Below are 21,292 nucleotides of genomic sequence, written 5' to 3'. Positions count from 1 at the left end.
GGAAATTGAATGGAATGTTGAGGAACTTTGTTATTTTGTGCAGGTTTGTGCAGCACAAGACCACCAAGCCTCTGTGGCAGCCTGGACTCCGTGGACAGCGCGCGTGGTTCAGATCTTTCTCATTTGCATCGTCTGGTCTTGAGTGTTCGTTAGTCAGATTAGTCTGCACTGGCCCCTCCCCATCACCTGCCAACCTCCATCCACTTCATAGAAGCTGTTCACACATCCTAGCTGCTCCGAGTCCATAACCCTGCGGCTACACCAGATCAGATGTGGCCCTCCTCAGTGTTTTGCACAGACATGCTGAGCTCGCACAGTGTGCCTTGCTCCGAGGTAGGCCCTGCGGATGCAAATATCTGTTCTTGGGACAGTGAAGTGTGCTATCTGTAATGATAGAGACGTGTTCAAGAAACACAGAGAGGAGGCTTAGGGTATCCAGTACTTCTCTCTTTGGCAGAACTGACCCATGATAATGGCCTTAAAGAGCAAGTAGGAGTCCCTCAGGCAGGTGAGGGGTGAAGAGAGGCCCCTATTGGAGAGAACACCGGGTGTGTGGGAGCGGGGGACCGGCTGGGGGAGCGGGCTGGCTGCTGCTGGTTCAATGTGACAAAAGTGAAAGAGAGGCGAGAAGTAAGACAGCAAAGGGAGGCCGGGCCAGGACTCTCTCCTGTGAAGATAGTGGGACGCCACTAGGAAGTTTAAGTAGGCAGGTGACTAGGCGTGACCTAGTAGCAGGCGTGACCCCGGGGTCCCGGGATCAAGTCCCACGTTGGGCTCCCTGCACGGAGCCTGCTTCTCCCTCTGCCTGTGTCTCTGCCTCTCTCTGTGTGTGTGTCTCTCATGAATGAATGAATGAATGAATAAATAAATAAATAAATAAATAATATATAAATATATGTTATAAATAATAAATAAAATGTAAATATATAAATATATTATTATAAATAATAAATAAATAAATAAATAATTTTTTTTTTTAAAAAAGAAAGAAAGCGCTGCTTTTGCTTGAATTTGGCACCGCCACCTTCCCAGAACCAGTGACTTGTCCAGAAAGAGGACCGGGGCACATCTCGGAGGCACACCCCCAAGCAGCCTGGTTTTGGTTTATTCTTCAGCCTGTCTCTATATTGTAAGATGGAAAGATAAGGACGCGCCACCTGTTCAGGTCCGCTCTCCAGGCACCAAAGTGATTGAACAGTCTATCATTTCTCCTTTGTAAATCACTTTGGACCTTTATCTCGAGTTCACCTGTCAAACTAAACATAAATTCTTACTGTCGTGTCCATGTTCCCTTCTACTCACACAGCTCGGGGGGACCCTACAGAAGCATGTGTCTGTGTGGGGGCAGATACCATGACGACAATCCGACGAGAGGAGCAGTCGCAGTTACAGTACCCTCTCTGCTTCTAAAGCCAAAGCCCGGAGTGGCGAGTTTTTCTTCAGTGCAACTTAGCACAGTAGAAACTACAGGGTGGTCAGACTCTTCTCTCACTGAGCCTTCGATGGAACTGTCTTGGACCAGAACATGCTGCTGGCCTGACCTACTGGCCTGGGGGCATCGAGCCTTAGCTCTTCTCTAGCCACCTCCACCAAAGCCATGGTCCGAGAGCCTTACTGCTGGGGCAGGTGGCTCTCAGAACGCCAAAGAAAGATGCATTTTTTTCTATTTTGCTTTCTTTGTTTGAGAAAACATGAAGATTCTATAACATTAGATCACTTTTAACATTTGTAGGTTGTTAATTGTCCTAGTCATTTGCAATGTTACCTTTGTGTAGCTTTGAGATTTATAGATCGACTCTACAGAGTTGATCTCATTCCTCATTTAATCCTCACAAGTGCACTCTGAAGTAGGTTTCCGGATTTTTTTTATATTGTCTCCCTTTTTTAAGGGAGACTCAGGCCCAGAGGAATGAATTGAGATGCCCAAGGTTACACGCAGTTAGTGGCAGGACTAAATCCCAAACCTGCCAAGCCCTTGGTGAGTGTCCTCTCTATGACGTGGCTGCTAGAGTTTGACTGCAGTCTCATTCAGTTCAACTCAGTGGTCTTTGATGGACTTTTCAAAGACTGGGGAGTTGGAACCTTTGAACTTTCATTCCAGCCAGTGATGTGATATTGAGCAAAATATTAAAATTGGAAATGGGGTTAATGGTGCTGTGTCCTAGATCCAACTCCTGTACAACTAAAAGATGACTAGCATAGGATTTTTTAAATACCTGCTGACACATAAATATGAAATATTGCCAACAGTGCAGTATAGAAAGAATTCATGTTGTGATTGATGAACATATAGGATTATATATTACACTGCATGAACTGAGACTTTGAGAGCTTTCCAAAGATAGTATTTTTCTGAAAGATATGTGTTTTAAGTTGAAATCAGCCTGGGGTTATCTCTGTTTCAAGACCAGAAGTTTGGTTAAAGAAGAAATGTTTAGTGTGCCCTCAAGTTGATGATGTAGGTGGTATAAGATTTGAAAAGAGGAGAGATTTCTGAGGCATTGATCACTGATGTCAAGACTCTACGTGTAGTAGGGAACATCCTTTCTTATTTACTGTACCTATACATATTTATTACACTTTACCTTTGGTCTGGTTTGGGGGGTTTTTTCCTTCTTTTTTTTTTTCCATCATGAGACATGTACTCTTTAGTCCCCTATCACCTATTTCATATTTTTCTTAATATCTATTTAAATGGAAATCAGAGCATGCTGTTTCTCAGAACTGAAGACTCATCAGCACTCTCCCAAGAAAATGTACATTTAAAAAAAATAAAAGTAGCTAGAAATCCTTTTTTAGAAATTGTTTCTTTTCTGTATTATTGTAGCAAACAGGCAGTGTGAACACTTCCGAGTGCCTGTTGCTGGGAAGCTTGGATCCCTGTGAATCTGCAGCATGTCCCTGCTGAGGATAGAAAATGTGCTCCTTAGTTAATAGGCTCAGGGAGGTGCTGTCCGGACTGAGCTCTTGTGACCTGTGAACTAGTGTTCGACCCCTAGTCTCCCACTGTCAGTTTCTCCACATCCTATCATGAGTATAATCCAGTTAGGGGTGATTTTATTTACTCTTTGCTTTTCTAACCATGTATGACTAGAAATACAATAGTTGTTTTGGTACGTATGACTCTTGGCTAATGTTTGTGATCAACAAACTCTTGCATAATCCATAACCTCTCGATAAAATTCTTTTTGGAAGTCCTCACTACCTAAATACTCGCCTTTAAATGAGGCCTATTAAGAGAAAGCTTGAAACTCAAGAGTCCTGCCGTTGAAATGTTGGTTTTGCTCCGACTAGGTCAGACCAATGATTCTCTCAAGCCTTTATCTCGACCTTGCCAGTCAATCAGGAGTGCCTGAGTTGTGACAATGACGTTCATTGGAAATTAGGAAAACCCACACTTTACCTGGTCAACGCTATGTTACTCTCCTGACCAATGATGAAATAAGGTATCCTGGCCCACTTTGTAGAGCTGTTGTAGAAGTCTGGGCCATAAGCCTCGACAGAAAGTAGGTGAAAAATTATTTTTGGTGGTTGTGTTTTCTAGATGACGTATGAGATACAATGGAAAACGTAAGCTTTTGGTGTTGGACAGTCTTGGGTTTACAAGCTGGTAGGCCTGGGCTTTTTTTTTTTTTAATTATTTTTTATTTCTTAAATCTTCAGCCTATATTGAAGGGGTTAGTGTAGAGACAGCAGAGACAGTGCACATCAAGCGCTCAGCATGTAGACAGCCACGAGGAGTGGTTACTGCCAGTGTTCCTGTAACTCAGCACAGGACTGTGAAGACTCTGAAGACTTCACCATGACACGACTTGTTCCTAACCGGTCACCTTCCAATTAATCTTCCTGTACACCTTGCAGCCGGGTTTTGAAAGTGTGCATTTCTTATTGTGTTATTTGCTTTCTTCTTTCAGATCTGTAAGAGCAAAGCTAAAGAATCTCAGCAGTATTATCACAGCTTGGCTGTCCGGCAGAGTCTGGCTGTCCATTTTAACATCCAACAGGACTGTGGCCATTTCCTTGCTGAAGTCCCTAATCGTCTGCTTCCCTGGGAGGATCCTGATTCCCCAGAAGAGGAAGAGGATGAGATGGAAGAGGCTGAAGAAGGGGTAAAAGGAGAAACTGATGGGAAAAGCCTAGAGCCCTGCTCTGAAACAGAGTCATCCCAGAAGGAAAGCCAGGGCGTCATTAGCAGGAAGCAGAGAAGCCACGTTGTGGTCATCACCAGAGAGGTTCCCTATCTCACCATGGCTGATTTTGTGCGAGACTCTCTGGTCCAGCATGGGAAAAGCCCTGACCTGTATGAGAGGCAGGTGTGTCTGCTGCTCTTGCAGCTATGCTCTGGCCTCGAGCACCTCAAACCCTACCACGTCACTCACTGCGACCTTCGTCTGGAGAACCTGCTGCTGGTCCACTACCAGCCAGGGGGGACGACCCAGGGCCTTGGGCCTGCAGAGGCCAACCCCACCTCCTCTTGTCCCACAAGGCTCATAGTAAGCAACTTCTCTCAGGCCAAGCAGAAGAGCCATCTGGTGGATCCCGAGATCCTCCGTGACCAGTCCCGCCTCGCTCCAGAGATCATAACAGCCACGCAGTATAAAAAGTGTGATGAGTTCCAGACGGGCATCCTCATCTATGAGATGCTGCACCTGCCCAACCCCTTTGATGAGAACCCGGAGCTGAAGGAGAAGGAGTACACCCGGGCAGACCTGCCCCGCATCCCGCTCCGCTCCCCCTATTCCCAGGGCCTACAGCAGCTGGCCAGCTGCCTCCTCAATCCCAACCCTTCTGAGCGGATCCTCATTTCAGATGCCAAAGGCATCCTGCAGTGTCTGCTCTGGGGCCCCCGGGAAGATTTCTTCCAGACTGTCACCATCTCTCCCAGCCCAGCGCAGAGGAGCGCCCTCCTCCAAAACTGGCTGGACATCAAGCGAACACTGCTGATGATCAAGTTTGCCGAGAAGTCCCTGGACAGGGAGGGCGGGGTCAGCCTTGAGGACTGGCTTTGTGCACAGTATTTGGCCTTTGCCACTCCAGACTCCCTCGGCTGTATTGTGAAGACCCTGCAACACCGCTAGTGTGTCCTGGTTGCTGCTTTTCTTTCATTTCCACCTTCAAGTTGCCTGTGTGCTCCCGCTCCCCAGTGCTCACACGGAAGTCACGGAAAGAAGAGAGACCAGCCTCCCATCCCTGACCAGGAAAAACGAGTCTACTCTGAAGACTTACCCATAGCTCCACGTCGGTGAGAAGCTGGGTCTGTCTTCACTCTCTGGCCATGCAACTGCCTTCCATTGGAACAGCGTTCACCCTAAGTATCCCCAAATGCAGGTAGAAGATGAAAATGTCCATCCTGGAAGCGACGGCCCTTTTGGTGTGAACTCAGTGAGCTGTGTCCAGCTCGCCCAGAATTCTGAATATCACCTGTCTTTTTAACACCACGTATTTATACTCCATAGCAGTAGGCAGATTTGAGCAGTCCTTTCCATTATCCGCTAAGCTCCCACAACAGTTTTTTTTCTTAAACATGTCAGTAACTGACTCTCTTGCCAGTCAGAGCTGCCATCCCGAGCATCGGCCTGGTTTTGTTCCTGGGAACCGTGTCCTTTGCCCCAGCAGGTAGTCAAAAGGCAGGGAGGGATTCCGTCCCTTGGGTCATGGCGCGTGTTTGTTTGTTCTCGGTGGGTGGGAGCGCGCAGGCAGGATGGCCCCGCCCCCCCCACGTCCCCTGCCTGCTCTCCCTCCGCCCCGCTCTGCCCCCACTTGCCAAGGGAGCGGGTGTGGCGGCCGCCGCGGCCCAGGATGGGACTGACCCAAGGTGGTGGCACCAGTGCCTCCGTGGGGCAGAGCTCACGGTGGCCGCGGCCGGGGGCAGGGGGACACCAGGGAGGGTTGCCGTGCTGGCTTTGGCTGTGTCCAAGCTGTCGGAGTGGACAGCCGGGCGGCGGGCCGGGGCCCTGGGGGGGGGGCGGTCCCATGTGCAATCTGTGTGTGCACTTCATGCCGCACGGTAGTGTTGGTGTCGCGCCCCCAGCCCGCGATGTGCAGAAGCCTCCGTCGCCCCTCAGCCACGCGGCCTAGGAGACCCCGAGGCGACCATGCACTTGTTTTATTCAAAACTGTGAGTGCCTGTTGACTTCGCCTCAGGACCCCAAGGGTGGCCCGTGGGCAGCCTGCACCCCCAGGGAGGCTGGGGCCCCAGGGCGGCGTGCGTCGGGCCCACGAGGGGCTCTGGGACCCCTGCCACTGGCGTGCGGCTTCTCAAAGCCCAGGCCGGTGTGAGTATTACTTGGGGAGCACATTCGTGGCCTTCTGGAAATTTCTAAACTTTTAACATTTTTAACAGCCTTTTTCCTATGATTCACCTAATCAAAGAGGATCGAGAAAGGAGAAGAATGTATTTTTTTGTGATCTTCTTTGGTTTTGGGGGGCGGGTTGTTTTGTTTTTGTTTTAAGAGAACGGGCCTCGGGCCTCATGCGGCTCCCGGGGCGGGGTGGGGCTGCTCTCCCGGCCAGCAGCGCAGGGCCCCAGGGAAAGAGCTCGGTGGCCCCAAGGGCAGGGCGTCCGCCTCCACCGGGCCGGGCTCTGCCCCCAGGACGCCCCAGAGGCCGCTGCAGGCCAGCGGTCCCCCCGCTCGGGCCCAGCCTGGCCGCTGTGAGGGTCACCTCGGTCACCTCGTCCCCATGCGCACGAGTGCCCGCCCCATTGTACACTGAGGCAGCAGCACGCAGACCACTGACCGCGCCGGCCCGGCCCCGGACGGCTCGCCCGTTGAGACGCTTTCTCGGTGTCATTCTTGTGGTGCCTTGCCCATGTGAATAGGAACATCAACTTTAACGAGGTCTCCTACTTAATGAAGAATGTTCCCTGGTCCCTCCATTTGTTTTCCAGGTATCCTTTTCCTCCTCTTCTTTTTTTTTTTTTTCCCTCCGTTGGACTCGGATCCAGTCCTCCTCTCGTGAACCCCGTGGTAGTCCCGGCACGACTCCCCACTGCGCGGCCCCGGCGCCGGCAAACAGCACCTCGGGGTTGTTCAGTACCGTTTTCACATCACGATTTGTTGAGGGCAAAAGATGAATGTGCCCCTAGGCCGAGAGGGCTGCCAGCTTCCCCGGGCAGGCGGCGAGGCTAACTGCTCTCCCAGGGACGGCTGAGAACGTTACAAGGTAGAGGGGAAAGGGGTCACGGTTAGGGCGGAACAGGCAGCATACCTGTTTCTGGACAGGAGGCAGAGCATCAGGTGGTCCCCGGAACGTTCTTCCAGGATGATGAGACTCAGCCTGACATTATCACGAATATTTTCTTGCCGTCCCACATTAATTACTGTAGGGACGTTGAATCCGCTCCTCCACCAGAAAGAAGCCCTGCCTGGAGACCGCGGTGGTGTGCACATGGGAGTCTGGCATCGTGACCATATAGCACTTTAAGTTTTCTCAAGTAACGTCAAGTTACCGTCTTCGATATTATTTGGAAATTTCTTTCTTTTCCGTTGAAGTCTGTCCTACAGATGCTTCCATTTATCAAGAGTTTGAACAATTAAGCCACCTTTGGAACTTTACCTTAAGCCACGTGAGCAAGAACCATCTCTCGGACACATTTCGGTGCTAGAGAAACAGGGAGGCGGGTGGACAACCAAGACCGAGACTGAATGTACACGCAGCAGAGTGCCTTGTCCGCGCGGCAGCCAGCCCGCGAAGGCGGAGATCGACGCCCCCACGAGGCCTAGGACTTCGGGACTCCTGCCACACCGGCCCGAGGGAGAGTGCCTTGGTGCACGTCCCCGAAGAGGTGCTCGGACGCTGGCTCGTGAGGATCAACTGCAGGGTGGGGGACGTGGTTAAACCTGTGGGCCCGTAGGAGAATCGTGAGCCAACCACGAATGAGGCCGCCCAGCCCCTAGCCTGAGGCAGGCCCGGAGGGCAGGAGGGCAGCAGTGGGTGTCAAGATTTGCCCTCTGGGGGTGAGCTGGGTGAGGAGCGGAGGGCAGGAGCACCCACTCTGCTGACGCGGGTGACCGTGAAGCGCGCCCCTGAGGACTCCACGAGCCTGGGTAGCCTTTCGTCATCTAGTGGGGCCGGTTTTGCTCCCAGACTCAGAAGAAGCTTGTAAACATGGACAAGTTGTAAGCCAAGAGATCTAAACCCCTAGAAATATCAGTGATATTTCTGGGAGTAAAACTGTCTATTTTAAAGTTTCTAGTATTGCAGATTGGAAGATCTTTGAGGCCTCCTAGATGGTAAGGCACGGAATGATTGCACTCAGCTTCCCAAATTTGAATTTAAAATGCTTCAATGCTGGGAAGTAACTTGACTTGATTTTGCTGGTAAACCTGCAAATAAGATTTTCCCCTAGATTATACTGGCAGTGATCTGAAAAAAAGTACAGACTAGTCCCAGAAGTCAGGACGTACTTAGGATACTGCACTATAATTCCAAATGATTCTAGATGTATGAATAAAGTATGAACATCCTTGAGGATGACGGAGAGAAGGACTTGGCTCCCCAGGCCAACTCTGACGTGTTCTTATCTCCCTCACTGGTTGATAAGGATTGAAAATTCTGGTCCAGCCTAATGAGTAAACGGGATGGCTGCCCACGAACCCGGGTTACTAGTTTTACCTCATTGGAGCTCATATTCTCAAAGGCCCAAAGTGCTGTGCCGAGACGAATCCGGGCGCTGCTCCCGCTGACGTGCGCGCTGACGCCCAGCTGCCCGTGCTTGCAGCGGGGCCGAGGGCAGGGATTCCATGGACCAAAAGAGATGCCAGAAGGGAAGCCAGAGGAGCTGCGTTGCAAGACCCTAGATAGAGATTATACCAAAGAGATCCAGCCTTTCTGTCCTGATGCTTCAAAGGTGATGAGGTTGGGTGACGACAGTTGCCATAGATGGAGAGCTCACATACATTCCATGTCAAGGGATTTGGCTGATAAAATGATCCATCCTCCAAAAAAAGCACCTTTAAAAAAAGTAAGTCCATTTCGTATATTAGGGAAAAAGAGAAAGAAGATGATGGTGATGATGATGATAAAAGCCGCCGGCGGATTGTAAGGTGCCCCAGGATTTAAGGAAAAGGATTTAAGGAAAAGGAACCAGTCGCTCTCCCTGTGACATGACCGTGGCTGTTGCCCTGACTTCAGCCCGGGGACGTCATACCCATGGGATTCTGAAAGCTGGGCAACTTTTTCTAAGACGTGTGGCAGTTTCGATAGGTTTGTTTAAAGAACTCCTGGGAGATTTCTTAAATCCTAGTCCTCTTTATGCAGCTTCCTACAGAGGTGGTCACCGCTCGTCATCATCACCCAGTACCTGTAAGGCCCCTGATGCACAAGGTGCTATACAGCTGTCAGCCGCCCCCACGGCAGCTGTGGACGTTAGAGTAGGTTTTGCATCAGCCACTGCGAGAAGCTTCCCCGCTTGGGGTGCGGGGCCTGCGTGCCCACCTCCCCTCACTCGCCTCTCCCTCCAGGAGCCTCTGGGCTTATTCCAGCTTCTTACCTTTACCCATCCCACTCACCCCCATGCTTTTCTTTTTAATTAAGAAAGTTTCAGGGAATCAAAAGAGGTCGGAAATTTTTTAATCTAGCAGAAGTATAGAGTCATATATTTTGCTACAATTATTATTATAATATGGAGAATCCACTTTGCCCGTGTAGTGCGTGGAGAGTGTGTGTGTGTGTGCGCGCTCATGATAATTTGAATGTTGAACAGCCCTGTGGCTTCAGAGTAGCATTTTGAAGGATAAACCACACTGCTTCAGGACACCTGCCCCAAGTACCACACATCCCTTCCCTTACCGAGCTGAACACCTGGGGCTGGGGCTCTCGGCGACATGCAGGCCTGAGATCGGTGGAGCGACATGTCGTCCTTCGCGCGTTTGGCTCACGGCCGTCCTCACCCCGTCCCTCCCTCATCCCCACGGCTCTGCTCACTCTGTATTTGAACAAATGTGTTTCCCTTGCTCTTTCCTGGAGCTTCAAGCCTCTACACACCTTACAGTTGTGTAAACCCACCAGGTAAGGTCCCCTCTGTCGCAGGTGGTGCCGCCCTTGGTTTGCTGTGGTACTTTGCTGTGTTCTCTGTGACATCATGTTACTGTGTAAATAAATTTGTTTTAATATACACTAAAGATGAGACGAGCCCTTGTTTTTTCAGTGACTGTCCCATGGGGACGCCCCCGGGGGAGGGTGTGGCTTCCCTGTCGGGTTGGGTCTGTCTCCCAGGACTTGTGCCCTCTCGGGTCTTCGTTCCCTGCTTCCTCCTCCTCCTCCCTCTCCTCCCTCTCCTCCTCCTCCTCCTCCTCCTCCTCCTCCGTCACCCTGAAGGCTGCCCTCCGGCCCTGTGACCTTGTCCCCTGGCGCCAATCTCCGCCAGCCTCCAGCCTGGTCACCCTCTGGCCAGCCTCTCAGGAAGGTGTCGGATCGCGCAGATGCTGTGAGCACAGGCCGGGCCTCGCACGGCACCCAGCGTCCTCCGCTGCAGGACCCACACGCCCTTTGCCTGATGCTTGGGCCCCCAGGGATCTCACGCAGGCGGGAGCAGAGGGGCTGGCAGGAGGGAGTCGCCGTTGGACCCGGTTGCCCAGCGGCCGCACCATGGGGGCACGGTGGATGGAGATGCACACGCGGAGGTTCTAACCTGAGGCCACGTGAGCTCTGAACCCCCACGGTGGTCACTGCCTCCACCCCTGTGTTTCTGCTCTTGCACCAGCGATCACTGCAACTTGCAGATCACACGTGAAGCACCTTGCGCCTCGGGGGTTGCCAGACGTGCGCCCTGTGCTGCTGGGGAGCCCCTGAGGCGCCCCTGCATCATCTGGGTCCGGGAGGAAGGGCTGCCGCAGAGCCGTACGTGTCCGCAGGGACACAGCTCTTCTGCTGCAGCTGCTCGCCCGCCCGAGGGTCCTGGGGGCCGCCCTCCCCGGCGCCGAGCACACACACTGGCTCCTTGGGGCAGCAGGGAAGGGGTTGGGGCCGCAGGGCTCGGGTGCTGTGGGTGCTCTGCTGGCGGCGGTGGCCCAGCGAGCCTCAGGGGATGTGGGTCGCCCTAACCGGACTCCAGGTGACGCGGAGCACGAGCAGAGAAGGCTGGACGCGCTGTTCCTCCCGCGGGGTCACTTCACGGGCATGGGATCCCATCTTGGGAAGTCCACCAGCGGGGCTTGCAAGAGCAGCCTCCTCTTCGGATAGAGTCCTCGGTGGCTGTGGGCCCGCAGATTGCCTCCAACCCAGACCCAGAGGATCTGGATCTTTCCTACCTGCAATGAGCTGGTACGAGCTGGTGTCTGGTGCCCGGGCTGTGAGTGCTCACGGCTCACCGCGCCAGGGCACAAGTCACCCACCCTGCCCCCCCCACCCCTGGAGCCTGTGCTGGAGGGACGGAGCTCTCACCCTAGGAGCCAAGGACTGCGGGCCACAGGCCACCTGAGAGCAGCTCAAGGCCATGAGAGCTGAAACTTAAAATGGGCTTTCACCGCGGGCGGCAGGAGGGAGTCGGTCGCCAAGATGCAGTTCTCCCAAATTCTCAGATCTCCGAATGGACACAGGCGGCCTGGGCTTGATCCCCAGCCCCCCGGAGACCCCAGATGCCGCGTATTCACAGAAGGTACGTGGAAGCCCCGGAAACGAGGGATTGGGAGCAGCCGCGTGCCTGCCGCCCTCACCCCAAGCACCTTGTCTCTCCAGCCCCTCCACGGCCCCCGCCCCTCTGCTGGGCCCCAGCCCCGGACACCCGGGAGGGCGACCCCGGCCCTTCCCGAGCTCCGGTGTTGCTGGCCTGAGCGCTGCCCCAGGGAGCTCCGGGCGGCCGGACGGGGGAGCACGACAGTGACGACGGGTCGGACGCCCCGCAGCCTCCCTTGGCCATGTCGCCCCACGGGGTGGCCCCAGTCTGCCCATTTTCACTCAACCTGTCAAAGCCAGGATTTCGACCCTTTCGACCCCGATGTGTGCAGCTGTTGGCCAAGCGCCCCTCCCCGCAGCCCATTCCTGCCACCCGCGCAGCCAGGACGGGGCCCGAGAGCCGCCTTCAAGTGCCCCGGGCTGGGGCCCCGGGCTGGGCCAGGCCAGCAGGAGCTCCGACCCGACTGGAGGGTCGAGGCCGGAGGCGGTGGAGGGGGTGGAGGGGGTGGCCGCCGATAGGGCGCCAGGCCGCTGTGCCCGGGAACAGCCTGGGCGGGCGAGGCCGGGGTCTGGAACGGGCTGCCCTCCCCGAAAGCCGAGGCCCATCCTACAAACGAAGCAGGGACCTGTAGGCCTTCCCAGGCAGGGTGTCCCCTCGCCCTACAGGCGGCCGCCAGTGTCCCTCCCAGTACCCCCCGATGGCTTCCAGGGATCTGTAGTACGTCTCTCGTCTCTCGGTGAGCCCCGCTTTTTACAGGACGGGGCCACCTCTGCGTCCGGAGCAAGGGGCTGCGAGGCGACATCTGCTCGAGCCCGAGTGCCGAACCCGGCACCGCCGAGGCGATCCGAAGGAAACCGGGGAACAGAGGGTGTTGAGAGCGGCTGCCTGAGGCCCTGTTGGCTCGTCCCCGTCCCTGGACCTCCAGCCCGGGTCAGGCCACTTGGTCGTGCCCTGCAGGATGCCCCAGGGTGGGTCCCCTGGTGGCTGGGGTGCCCCGGGCCTGCTGCCAGCGGTGCTGGACGCGCTCGGAGCCGGCGGGGCGCGTGGTGAAGGGAGCTGCCCTCCCTGGAGAGCCAGCCCGGCAGCTCCCGGGGATCCACCGAACCCCAAGATCACGGGGTCCATGAGGTCGGTTGTACGGGAACCCTCCCGCCCCCTGCAAGGCCCGGGGCTGTCCTCAGGCACTTCCTCGCAGCCCAGGCCCCGCCGGCCTCCTGTCAGATGGCCCCGTGCAGCCGAGGCTCTCGGGGTGACTCGGGCCAACTCGGGGAGCCCCCGGGAGGCGCTGGCCTGGGCCCCTGGGCCTCTGCTCAGCTGGGAGGGGGCTGACGGGCCCGCCCCCCATGGTCGCCCCGCTCAGCCCGTGCCCCCGGGCCACAGCTGAGGAGACCGAGCCCCGAGCAGGTGGGGAAGGCACCGGGAGGCCGGGGGTGCAGGCGCAGAGGGCGCTGGGGGGCGAGGCCAGAGGGGCCCCCACTCCGCCCACGGCCGAGGACAGGGCCACCCGAGCGGCTGCCGTCCCCCTGACCCGGGCCGCACCCCGATGGCGATGGCCTCAGGACCTCCGCTGCCGCCCCACAGCCGAGGGTCTCCCCCCCTTTCCTCAGGGAGTGAGGGTCCGCCGCCGGCCAGGCCAGCCAGGTGCTCCGAGACCCGGTCCCACCTCCGGCTGCACCTACACGCGGCACACGCACCTGCACCTGCACCTGGCGGCCACGGCCCCCGACGGCTGTGCCCCCCCGCCCCCCCAGCTCGGGTGCCGGGCCCCACGGAGGCGCAGTGGGCTCCTCCCCTCCCCCCTACCTGCCGGGCGGCCATGCCCCCGTCCAGATGGCCAGACATGAAGTACCGAGCGACGGGACCGAGGGCCGGAGAGGAGCCTTCCCTTGGTAACAAAGGCCGCAGGGTTCCCAGATGCTTGAGGAGAATCAGACGAAAGCTCCCGGGGCGGCTGCGGCCCGCATGCTCCCCGGATCACCCGGGAGGAGGCCTCGGCCAGAGAAGCCCAGAGAAGCCCAGGGTCGGTGAGAGGCCTCTTCGGCCTCTGGGAAAACTGGGGGCGATAAACGCTGCGAGGTGGCCCTCAGACGAATAGGGCCGCGGGACAACATGGGCACCAAAAATGAAACTTGAATAGTATCGATAAGGATTTAACAGAGGATACGTCAGACGTGCCCGCATGGGAAGGGAAGGTCTCCTTCAATAAAACATTCTGGTACAATCGGTTAGCTATTGGGAAACTAAGTAACCTGCAGTCTGTGAACCACGATAAGTCCAAACAGATCAAGGGAAGAGCCTGGGCCGCAAAGGAAAGAAGAAAGAGGGGCGCCCGCGGGGTTCAGCAGTGGAGCATGTACCTCTGGCCCAGGGCGTGACCCCGGGGTCCCGGGATCAAGTCCTGCGTCGGGCTCCCCGCACAGAGCCTGCTTCTCCCCCTGCCTGTGTCTCTGCCTCTCTCTCTCTCATGAATAAATAAATAAAATAAAGCCTGAAAACTAGAAAAAATGCTACGTCATTTTCTGTTCTATTTTTTTTTTTTTTTATGAAGGACTTTCTGAGTTGAGAAGCAATGTAGAGAAGGCGTCTGAGCCAGGAAGATCAATAGGCCGGCTACACACAGACGGTAAACAGTCGTCCCCCACAAACCGCAAGAAGCAGATCGAAAAGTCAGAAAACGGGATCCCTGGGTGGCGCAGCGGTTTGGCGCCTGCCTTTGGCCCAGGGCATGATCCTGGAGACCCGGGATCGAATCCCACGTCGGGCTCCCGGTGCATGGAGCCTGCTTCTCCCTCTGCCTGTGTCTCCGCCTCTCTCTCTCTCTGTGTGACTATCATAAATAAAAAAATAAAAAAAAATAAAAAAAAAAGAAAAGTCAGAAAACCGTCTCGACAAATATAACGGACGTGGGGTTAAAATCCTTCGATGCGAAGGACTCATACAAACCATTCAGAACAAAAGATGCCAATAGGTAGGTGAGAACGGGGGGGTCAAGGGAGAATCCAAATGCTTAAATTTCTAGAAACGAGGAACGAGGACCTAAGGTGGCATAAGTAAAACCATTTGAACAGCCCTTTCTGATCATAAAAGTCTTGCCTATTGATGGTGGGAAACCTGGCAAATAAACAGCCGCCAGGTCGCCGCCCAGGAATGACAGCCCAACGCTTGCTGCAGGTCCCACAGGGGGTCCCTCCTCGGCCTTGTTGTTGTTTAATCAGCGTCCTGTCGTCGGCACCATGTTCTCTGCCTTTTCAGACCCACCCAGGTCTTTGTACAGCTTCTCCGCTGCTGGGCGGGTGTGCGGGCTCCGACACTGGGGGAGCCCTTGCTCCAGGGGCCACGCCGAGCCAGGCTGTCGGGCCAGCTGGGACCCAGGGGACAGGCCATGCAGGGGGCCCCGCCTGGTGCAGCGAATCAGCGGAGCCCCCCCCCCGGAGCCCACCCCTGGAGCCCACCCCTGGAGCCCACCCCCGGCGGCCTCCCTGCCCCGTCGGGCCGCCCGGCCTCTGTCCCTGCGCCTCGCAGGTTCCCCGGGCGTGGGCTCCGCGGACGGACGCTGCCACCTGCGGGGCCCTCGCAGCCCAAAGTGTGTCCCCCACTGCCCGCTGCCGTGCCCCGGGCTCAGCTCAAGCAGGAGCAGCAGAGGACCCATCCAGGGCTTGGCGCCCAACAAAGGCCCTGGGGGGTCAGGTCTCCCCTCACGAGACCAGAACTGCGGGCTTCCCAGCAGCTGCAGGGACTGCAGAAGGGCGGTCCTCCGCCTGGACCCGGCCCGCGCGGCCGAGGGGGCGCGCACATCACAGGCACGGACAGCCCCAAGCATGCGCCCCCCGTCGCTCCCCGGGCTGCTCCTTTAATGCGCAGGGACGGACGGACGGACAGATGGGGGAGGGGGCTGCGGAGGCTGCTGCTCCTCCGGCCCCTTGGGGGTCACCCCCGGAAGCATGGCCTCCCTCCCGGCGGGCGGCCCGGGCCTCCCTGCCTCTGGCCTCCATCCGAGGCCACGCTCCACCCTGCGCCTCGGCTAACACAGGCTCCCATCCCATGTACTTTCTTTTAGGGGAAGTCGTGGAGTTACGTTCATGGAAACCTCGTGGTTGAATCCGATTGTTTCTGATTGTGATACCTGTTCGTGGAGGGCGCTGGGCGTCCTGGATCCGCCAGCTTCCCCCTGCTTCCCCAGGAGGAGAGCTCCCGCTTCTTTCTGCCATGAATCTGGTTTAAATTGATCTTTTGTGGGAATACGGTGACAAGGGGGCGCAGGGAGCAGAGCCTTCCCCTGGCTCTCTCGGCTCCTGCACGGCAGGCGGCGTGGGCGCGGGAGGTGTCCCTGGCCCACCTCCGTGATCTCCACTTCTCCCCGGAAAAGAAAGAAGCTTTAGGTTCTGCAAACGGCCCCCGGTTCCCAGTGCGAGTCCCACGGTCCCAGGGGCATGAGGGCGCTGCCTCCCGGGCACCGCGGGTGGGAGAGGCGGGACCTGCAGGCAGGCGGCACACGGGCCAGGGCTCCGCAGCCAAGAGCCCGGGGCCTCTGCAGGGCAGATGCGGGAAACCCGGAGCCCGATGGGAAGCAGCGCGGCCGGGCCACACAGCATGGCTCTGGGACGGTGCCGCCACCAGCCGAGGGGTCCTACCTGCTAACAGACTCAGTGTGCTTCCCCCAAGACTGTGAGTCAGCTCCTGGCTGAGGTGTGCGGGCAAGGACGGGTCCAGGGTCCTCGCGGAGGCTGCACGCCCGTGGCAGAGACGGTTGGTAAACGGGGGGCAGCCGCGGCGCCCGCAGCACTCAGAAGGCATCGAGGGGCCAACACATGGCCCTGGGGGGAGGGAAGGCCACATGGGGGCCTTCAAGAGGAGGTATGCCCGCACTGGGGTTTTGAAGGCCAAATAGGAGTTCGCCGGGCAAAGTGTGGAGAAGGCCTCCCGGACCGAGGTGGCTGCGTGAGCAAGGCCAAGGTCACTCCGGGGCACGTGGGGGCCCCGGGGAGCCGGTAGGAGGCAGTGTGCAGGTGCTCACTGTGGCAGAGCCCCTGGGGGCTGCAGGGGGGAGGGTCCCAGGCACAGGGACAGCTGGCCAGGGTGGCTGGAGCCCCCAGGAAGAACAGGGCCGGGTTCTAGACACGGTCGGGAGCTAGGGTCCAGCGTCCCTGGCGGGCAGCGCCCGGAGGTCAGCTCTGCCAGCAGGGCCCTGGGGAAGCGCTGGGGGCTGGGCCGGACAAGCCCCTGGTGCCATGAGCTCCCCACGCCACAGCCGCCCTGCCTGCACCTCTCCCCAGCTGCCCCACCTGCCGGGCCCTGCTCGGAGCCCACGTCCACGCGACTGCGGCTCCCGGGCGCTGCCCCCCCCCCCCCGCGAGCACTCCCCCTTCACACACAGCTCCACGGGCTCTTGACCCGAGTCTCCATCTTCAAAATGTATTTATTCATGAGACAGAGACAGGTAGACGGAGAAGCAGGCTCCCCACGGGAACCCCGACGCGGGACTCGATCCCGGGACCCCAGGATCACGCCCTGAGCACCCCCGCGCCCCACATTCTCCACTTCAACAGGCACCGGAGAGGTCGGAGGGCCTTCCTGGCAGCAGAGGCCCTTCCCAGGAGCAGCCGGCAGCACCTTTGCTCCCCCGGTCATCGCCCAGGGCCTTGGGGGGGAGACGGATCTGCCTCTCCGTGGGACACGGGGGTCCGAGGTCACCGCCCCCAGGCCTGCCACCAGGGAGCCGAGCTGAGAGGGACTCGATCCTCGGCCTCGGAGACCCCATGGGCAGTGTCTTCACAGGGAGCCCCAAAGGCTGCCCCCCTGCCCCGCCCCGCCCAGCGCACCTGCCACCCCCCCTCCATCCGCCTCCCCACCCCCCGCACACCTGCCCCCCCTCCACCCACCCCTACTCGCTCACCTGCAGGCCCTGCGCCATTTGCGGAGAGGAAGAAAGAACAAGGGGAAGGGCTCTTCAGCAACAGCAGAAACAGCAGAGCAATGCCCTGGACACATGAACATCCTGAGAGGCTTCTAGAAGCTGGGGGCCAACGAGCACAGAATGAGAAGCCCGTGGGCGTCGGGGTCTGCGACCCAGCAGGCACAGTCTAGGGGCCGGTTCCCCCACCAGAACCCTCCCCCCTCCCACCGACTGGGCCAGGGCTGCTGGGGGGGGAGGCTAGGCCCCAGCGGGGCACCACCCGTCCTCCCAGAAGCTTCCCCACTCCACTGGCTGTCACAGCCTCACCCCTTAGGAGACCCTGAGGTCCCATTAGGAGGAGGTATAGGACTGGGCAGAGGGGACGGGTGGCATGGCCTCACCGCCTCGCGGTGGACGCAGCTCCCCATGAGACCCAGGACACGGGACGCAAGGAATCCTGTCACTCCATCTCTACGTGGCCGTTTGCCCTCAGCTCATGGTCTTGGAAGAGCATTTCCTGTCCACACCCCTTCCACCAAGGCTCGAATTAGGTCAAGAAACCCTGTGTGCTACATTCTGCTCTTGACCTTCACAACACGCCTTCCCTAATTCAAGGCTCTGAAAAGTCCTGCAGTAACTTTATTGTATAAAATACATTTGGTGGAGTTGCAGGTGTTGTGTGCAGCTGAATGAATTTTGACAAAAGAAGAGCACAGCCGTGTAACTTAGAGTCATACCAAGATTTAGAACATTCTCATTACCCCAGAAGGTTCCCTCATGCCCCTTTGCCGTCATTCCCCATCCCTTCCCCGGAAGCAACCACTTTATGACCAGTAAACAGCGCACGGATGTGCCCATCCGAGGGCTTCACGAGCACGGATGCTTACACGGCCTCTGCTTCTGCATCTGGCCTCTTTCATTCAGCGTAATAATTGCAAAATGCAACCACGTGGCCACATCTGTCCATAGTCCGTGTCTTCTCACTGTTGATTATGTTCCCTGGTCCACTCTGTAAACATACTTATTACAGTTTGCTTACCTATTTTCATTCTCATAAATATGTGGGGTTTTCCGATTTTTTGCTTGAACCAAGCTGCTATGGACGCTTCTCTACAAGACGTTGTGCACACGGTCTGCAGTTCTGGGGTGATTACACCATGGCCCGGACCCACGGGTTTATGCAAACTGCCGACTGCTGTCCCAAGTGGCAGTTCACACTTCGGCCGCGAATGTGCGACGTGCTGCTCCGCGCCCTCGCGTCACCTGGGGCTGTTTCTGCAGTAACTTCTTAATTTTTGGTTTAACCCCTCACTTCTCACCACTGGACTCTCGTTCCCCCTGCAAGCATCTCTGTCCCCGCGGAACTGGTGCGCCCAGCGTTCGCCACGGACCTGAGGGTCGGGACCTTCGCTTACAAACAGGACAGATGCCACCGTTAGCCGCAGCGCCCAGTCACCAGAGCGCAAAGAAAGGCTCGGAGGTGGGGACCGAGGTAGGATGTCAGAGGAAAGATCTGCGGGGAAAAGGACTGAGCTCAACGGGGAGCTTGGTGACAGTCCCCCTGGGGAGGAGGCTGTGGGTGGCTCTCGGAATGGCCCAGACACGGCTTGGGTCCCGAGCACGTGCGCCCCGTGGCGTCCCCCCGCGAAGGGGGTTCTCCGGGGCCAGGCCCCCAGGGCGAGTGGCTATCCAGTAGCTTCTCTCCCCAGCTGCCCCTGCTCTCGGAAGTGGGTGGCTCAGGTCCCCAGCAGCGGCCACCGCCCTGCGATCTCACACCCAGTGGCTGCGATGTCCTGTCTGACCCCTCGCACCACGGAGGGTCAGCGCTGCCCCGCTGGGGTATGACCCCGGCCCCCCTCGGGCCCCTGAGGGCACGTAGTAAGTGCCCCTGCAGGAGCCCCGCAGCCCTGCCTCTGCCCCAGGAGCTCACTTTACAGCTAAAAAGCCAAAGCAGCCCAAGTGAGGCGATGGGCAGGGCCACGGGACACAGGCTCATCCTGAGCCCGGACACCGGGCTGGCGGAGGCGAGCGGCCCATGGACAGAGCAGCTGCAGCACGCGGGGGGCAGCGCCTCGTGAGCCGGGGCGCTGCCCCCCAAGACCAGGTATATGAACACAAGTAACCAATGGATAGCGATTGGTTTTGGTATTTGGTCACCTTCGAGCCAAATAACCCACTTTCAAAAAATGTGCTTCTCGTTCCTGAACCGGCCCTACACCTACTGCTCTCGGGGTTTGAGATCCAAGGGAGGGAAGCTTCGCCTGGGGGGCACACACTGGCTCCGCTGAGCAGGGCGTTCCCAGTGCCAGCCGGCCATCGGGGCTCTCCATGCCACTGGATGAACAGGCCAAGGGAGGTCACAGGGGTGGCGGGAATGACTGATTGAGATCTGTCCTGTCCAATTCTGTAGCCACCTGTGGCTGTTACAAATTAATTTAAATTAAGAAAAATTAGAAATTCAGTTCTTCAGCGCTCCGAGCCACATGCCGGCGGTTAGTGTCTGCATGGGGCTGTGGGCCGCCGTAGGAGGCTGTGACATAAGGCTGTGGCCTACAGGATTCCGCAGAGCAGGTGCAGACCGTTGCTTCCCCGCACAAAGGTGCATTAGACGGCGCGGGCCTCGACCACCCAAGGCTGATAGGAGGCCACGGCAGTGGGGCAGGAAGAGAGGAGGCTGCTGCCCGCTCCCACTGGCAGTGCTGTGAGCGGTGGTCAACGTGGAAGGGAGGCTATGGCAAACACTTGGGCAGGACACCAGGCTCAGACCCCTCCAAGACAGAGGTCCGGGGCACCTTCCCGGGGAAAGACCCCCCGCCAGCTGACGTGATGGCCGAAGGCAAAGTCAGCGTGGAATAGATGGTAGCGGAGGGAGGTCAGACACCCTGGCCAAGGCATGGAGCCCCTCATTCCGTCCCTGTAGTTTCTCCCTTGCTCAGCCATGTGTATATTCATCTATTTTAATGAATTTCTCTTAGATTTCCCTTTATTTTTAAAAAGGTTTTATTTATTTATTTATTTATTTATTTATCTATTTATTTATTTATTTATGAAAGACGCAGAGAGAGAGAGAAGCGAAGACACAGGCAGAGGGAGAAGCAGGCTCCACGCAGGGAGCCCGACGTGGGACTCAATCCTGGGACCCCGGGGTCACACCCTGGGCTGGAGACGGTGCTAAACCGCTGAGCCACCCAGGGATCCCCCAATTATATGTATTGTTTGCAGAACACTGAGATAGGATTGGGACAGAATCAGAGAAGGAATGGACCTTGCCCCCAGAAATCTCAGACTTGGAGTTGTATAGAGTAAGTGGCAAAAGAATGAAGATATTTTCATTTTGTTAGGAAGTGACTTTAGGGGACGCCTGGGTGGCTCAGCAGTTCAGAGCCTGCCTTTGACTCAGGGCGTGACCCCGGGGTCCTGGGGCCTGCTTCTCCCTCTGCCTGTGTCTCTGCCTCTCTCTCTCTCTCAAGAAAAAGAAAGAAAAAAGAAGAAAGAAAGACAAAGAAAAAGAAAGAAAGAAAGAAAGAAAGAAAGAAAGAAAGAAAGAAAGAAAGAAAGAAAGAAAGAAAGAAAGAAAAGAAAGAAAGAAAGAAAATCTTTGAAAAAGAGAGCGAGAATAGAAAAGATAATTTGGTGTTTCCTAAAAGGGAATAGAAAGCTCTTTCCTGGTGTGGTTGGCCAATTTGTAATTCCATTATTAATAGTTTAGAAGAGCTCAGCTTCATAACTTACTGGTAAAGTCAGTTATTTCCAGGATTGTTGCCAAATTGGTGGAATCCTCT

General features: G+C 56.8%; 1 protein-coding gene across 14 annotated transcripts in view; it reads left to right on the top strand.

Annotated features, from left to right (window-relative positions):
* PEAK1 (pseudopodium enriched atypical kinase 1) overlaps positions 1-10,124 on the top strand; it is a 288,824-nt gene extending 278,700 nt beyond the window's left edge. For all 14 annotated transcript variants that reach the window (XM_055319925.1, XM_055319922.1, XM_055319933.1 and 11 more), the window contains one exon: positions 3,915-10,124. In XM_055319925.1, coding sequence (XP_055175900.1) covers positions 3,915-5,078 — 1,164 coding nt within the window. In that variant the 3' untranslated portion in view covers positions 5,079-10,124. The remainder of the gene's footprint in view (positions 1-3,914) is intronic.
* The last annotated feature ends 11,168 nt before the right edge of the window (positions 10,125-21,292 follow it).

Source organism: Nyctereutes procyonoides, unplaced genomic scaffold, assembly GCF_905146905.1.
Source record: "Nyctereutes procyonoides isolate TBG_1078 unplaced genomic scaffold, NYPRO_anot_genome, whole genome shotgun sequence".
Taxonomy (NCBI): domain Eukaryota; kingdom Metazoa; phylum Chordata; class Mammalia; order Carnivora; family Canidae; genus Nyctereutes; species Nyctereutes procyonoides.
This window is presented reverse-complemented; position numbering and strand designations above follow the sequence as displayed.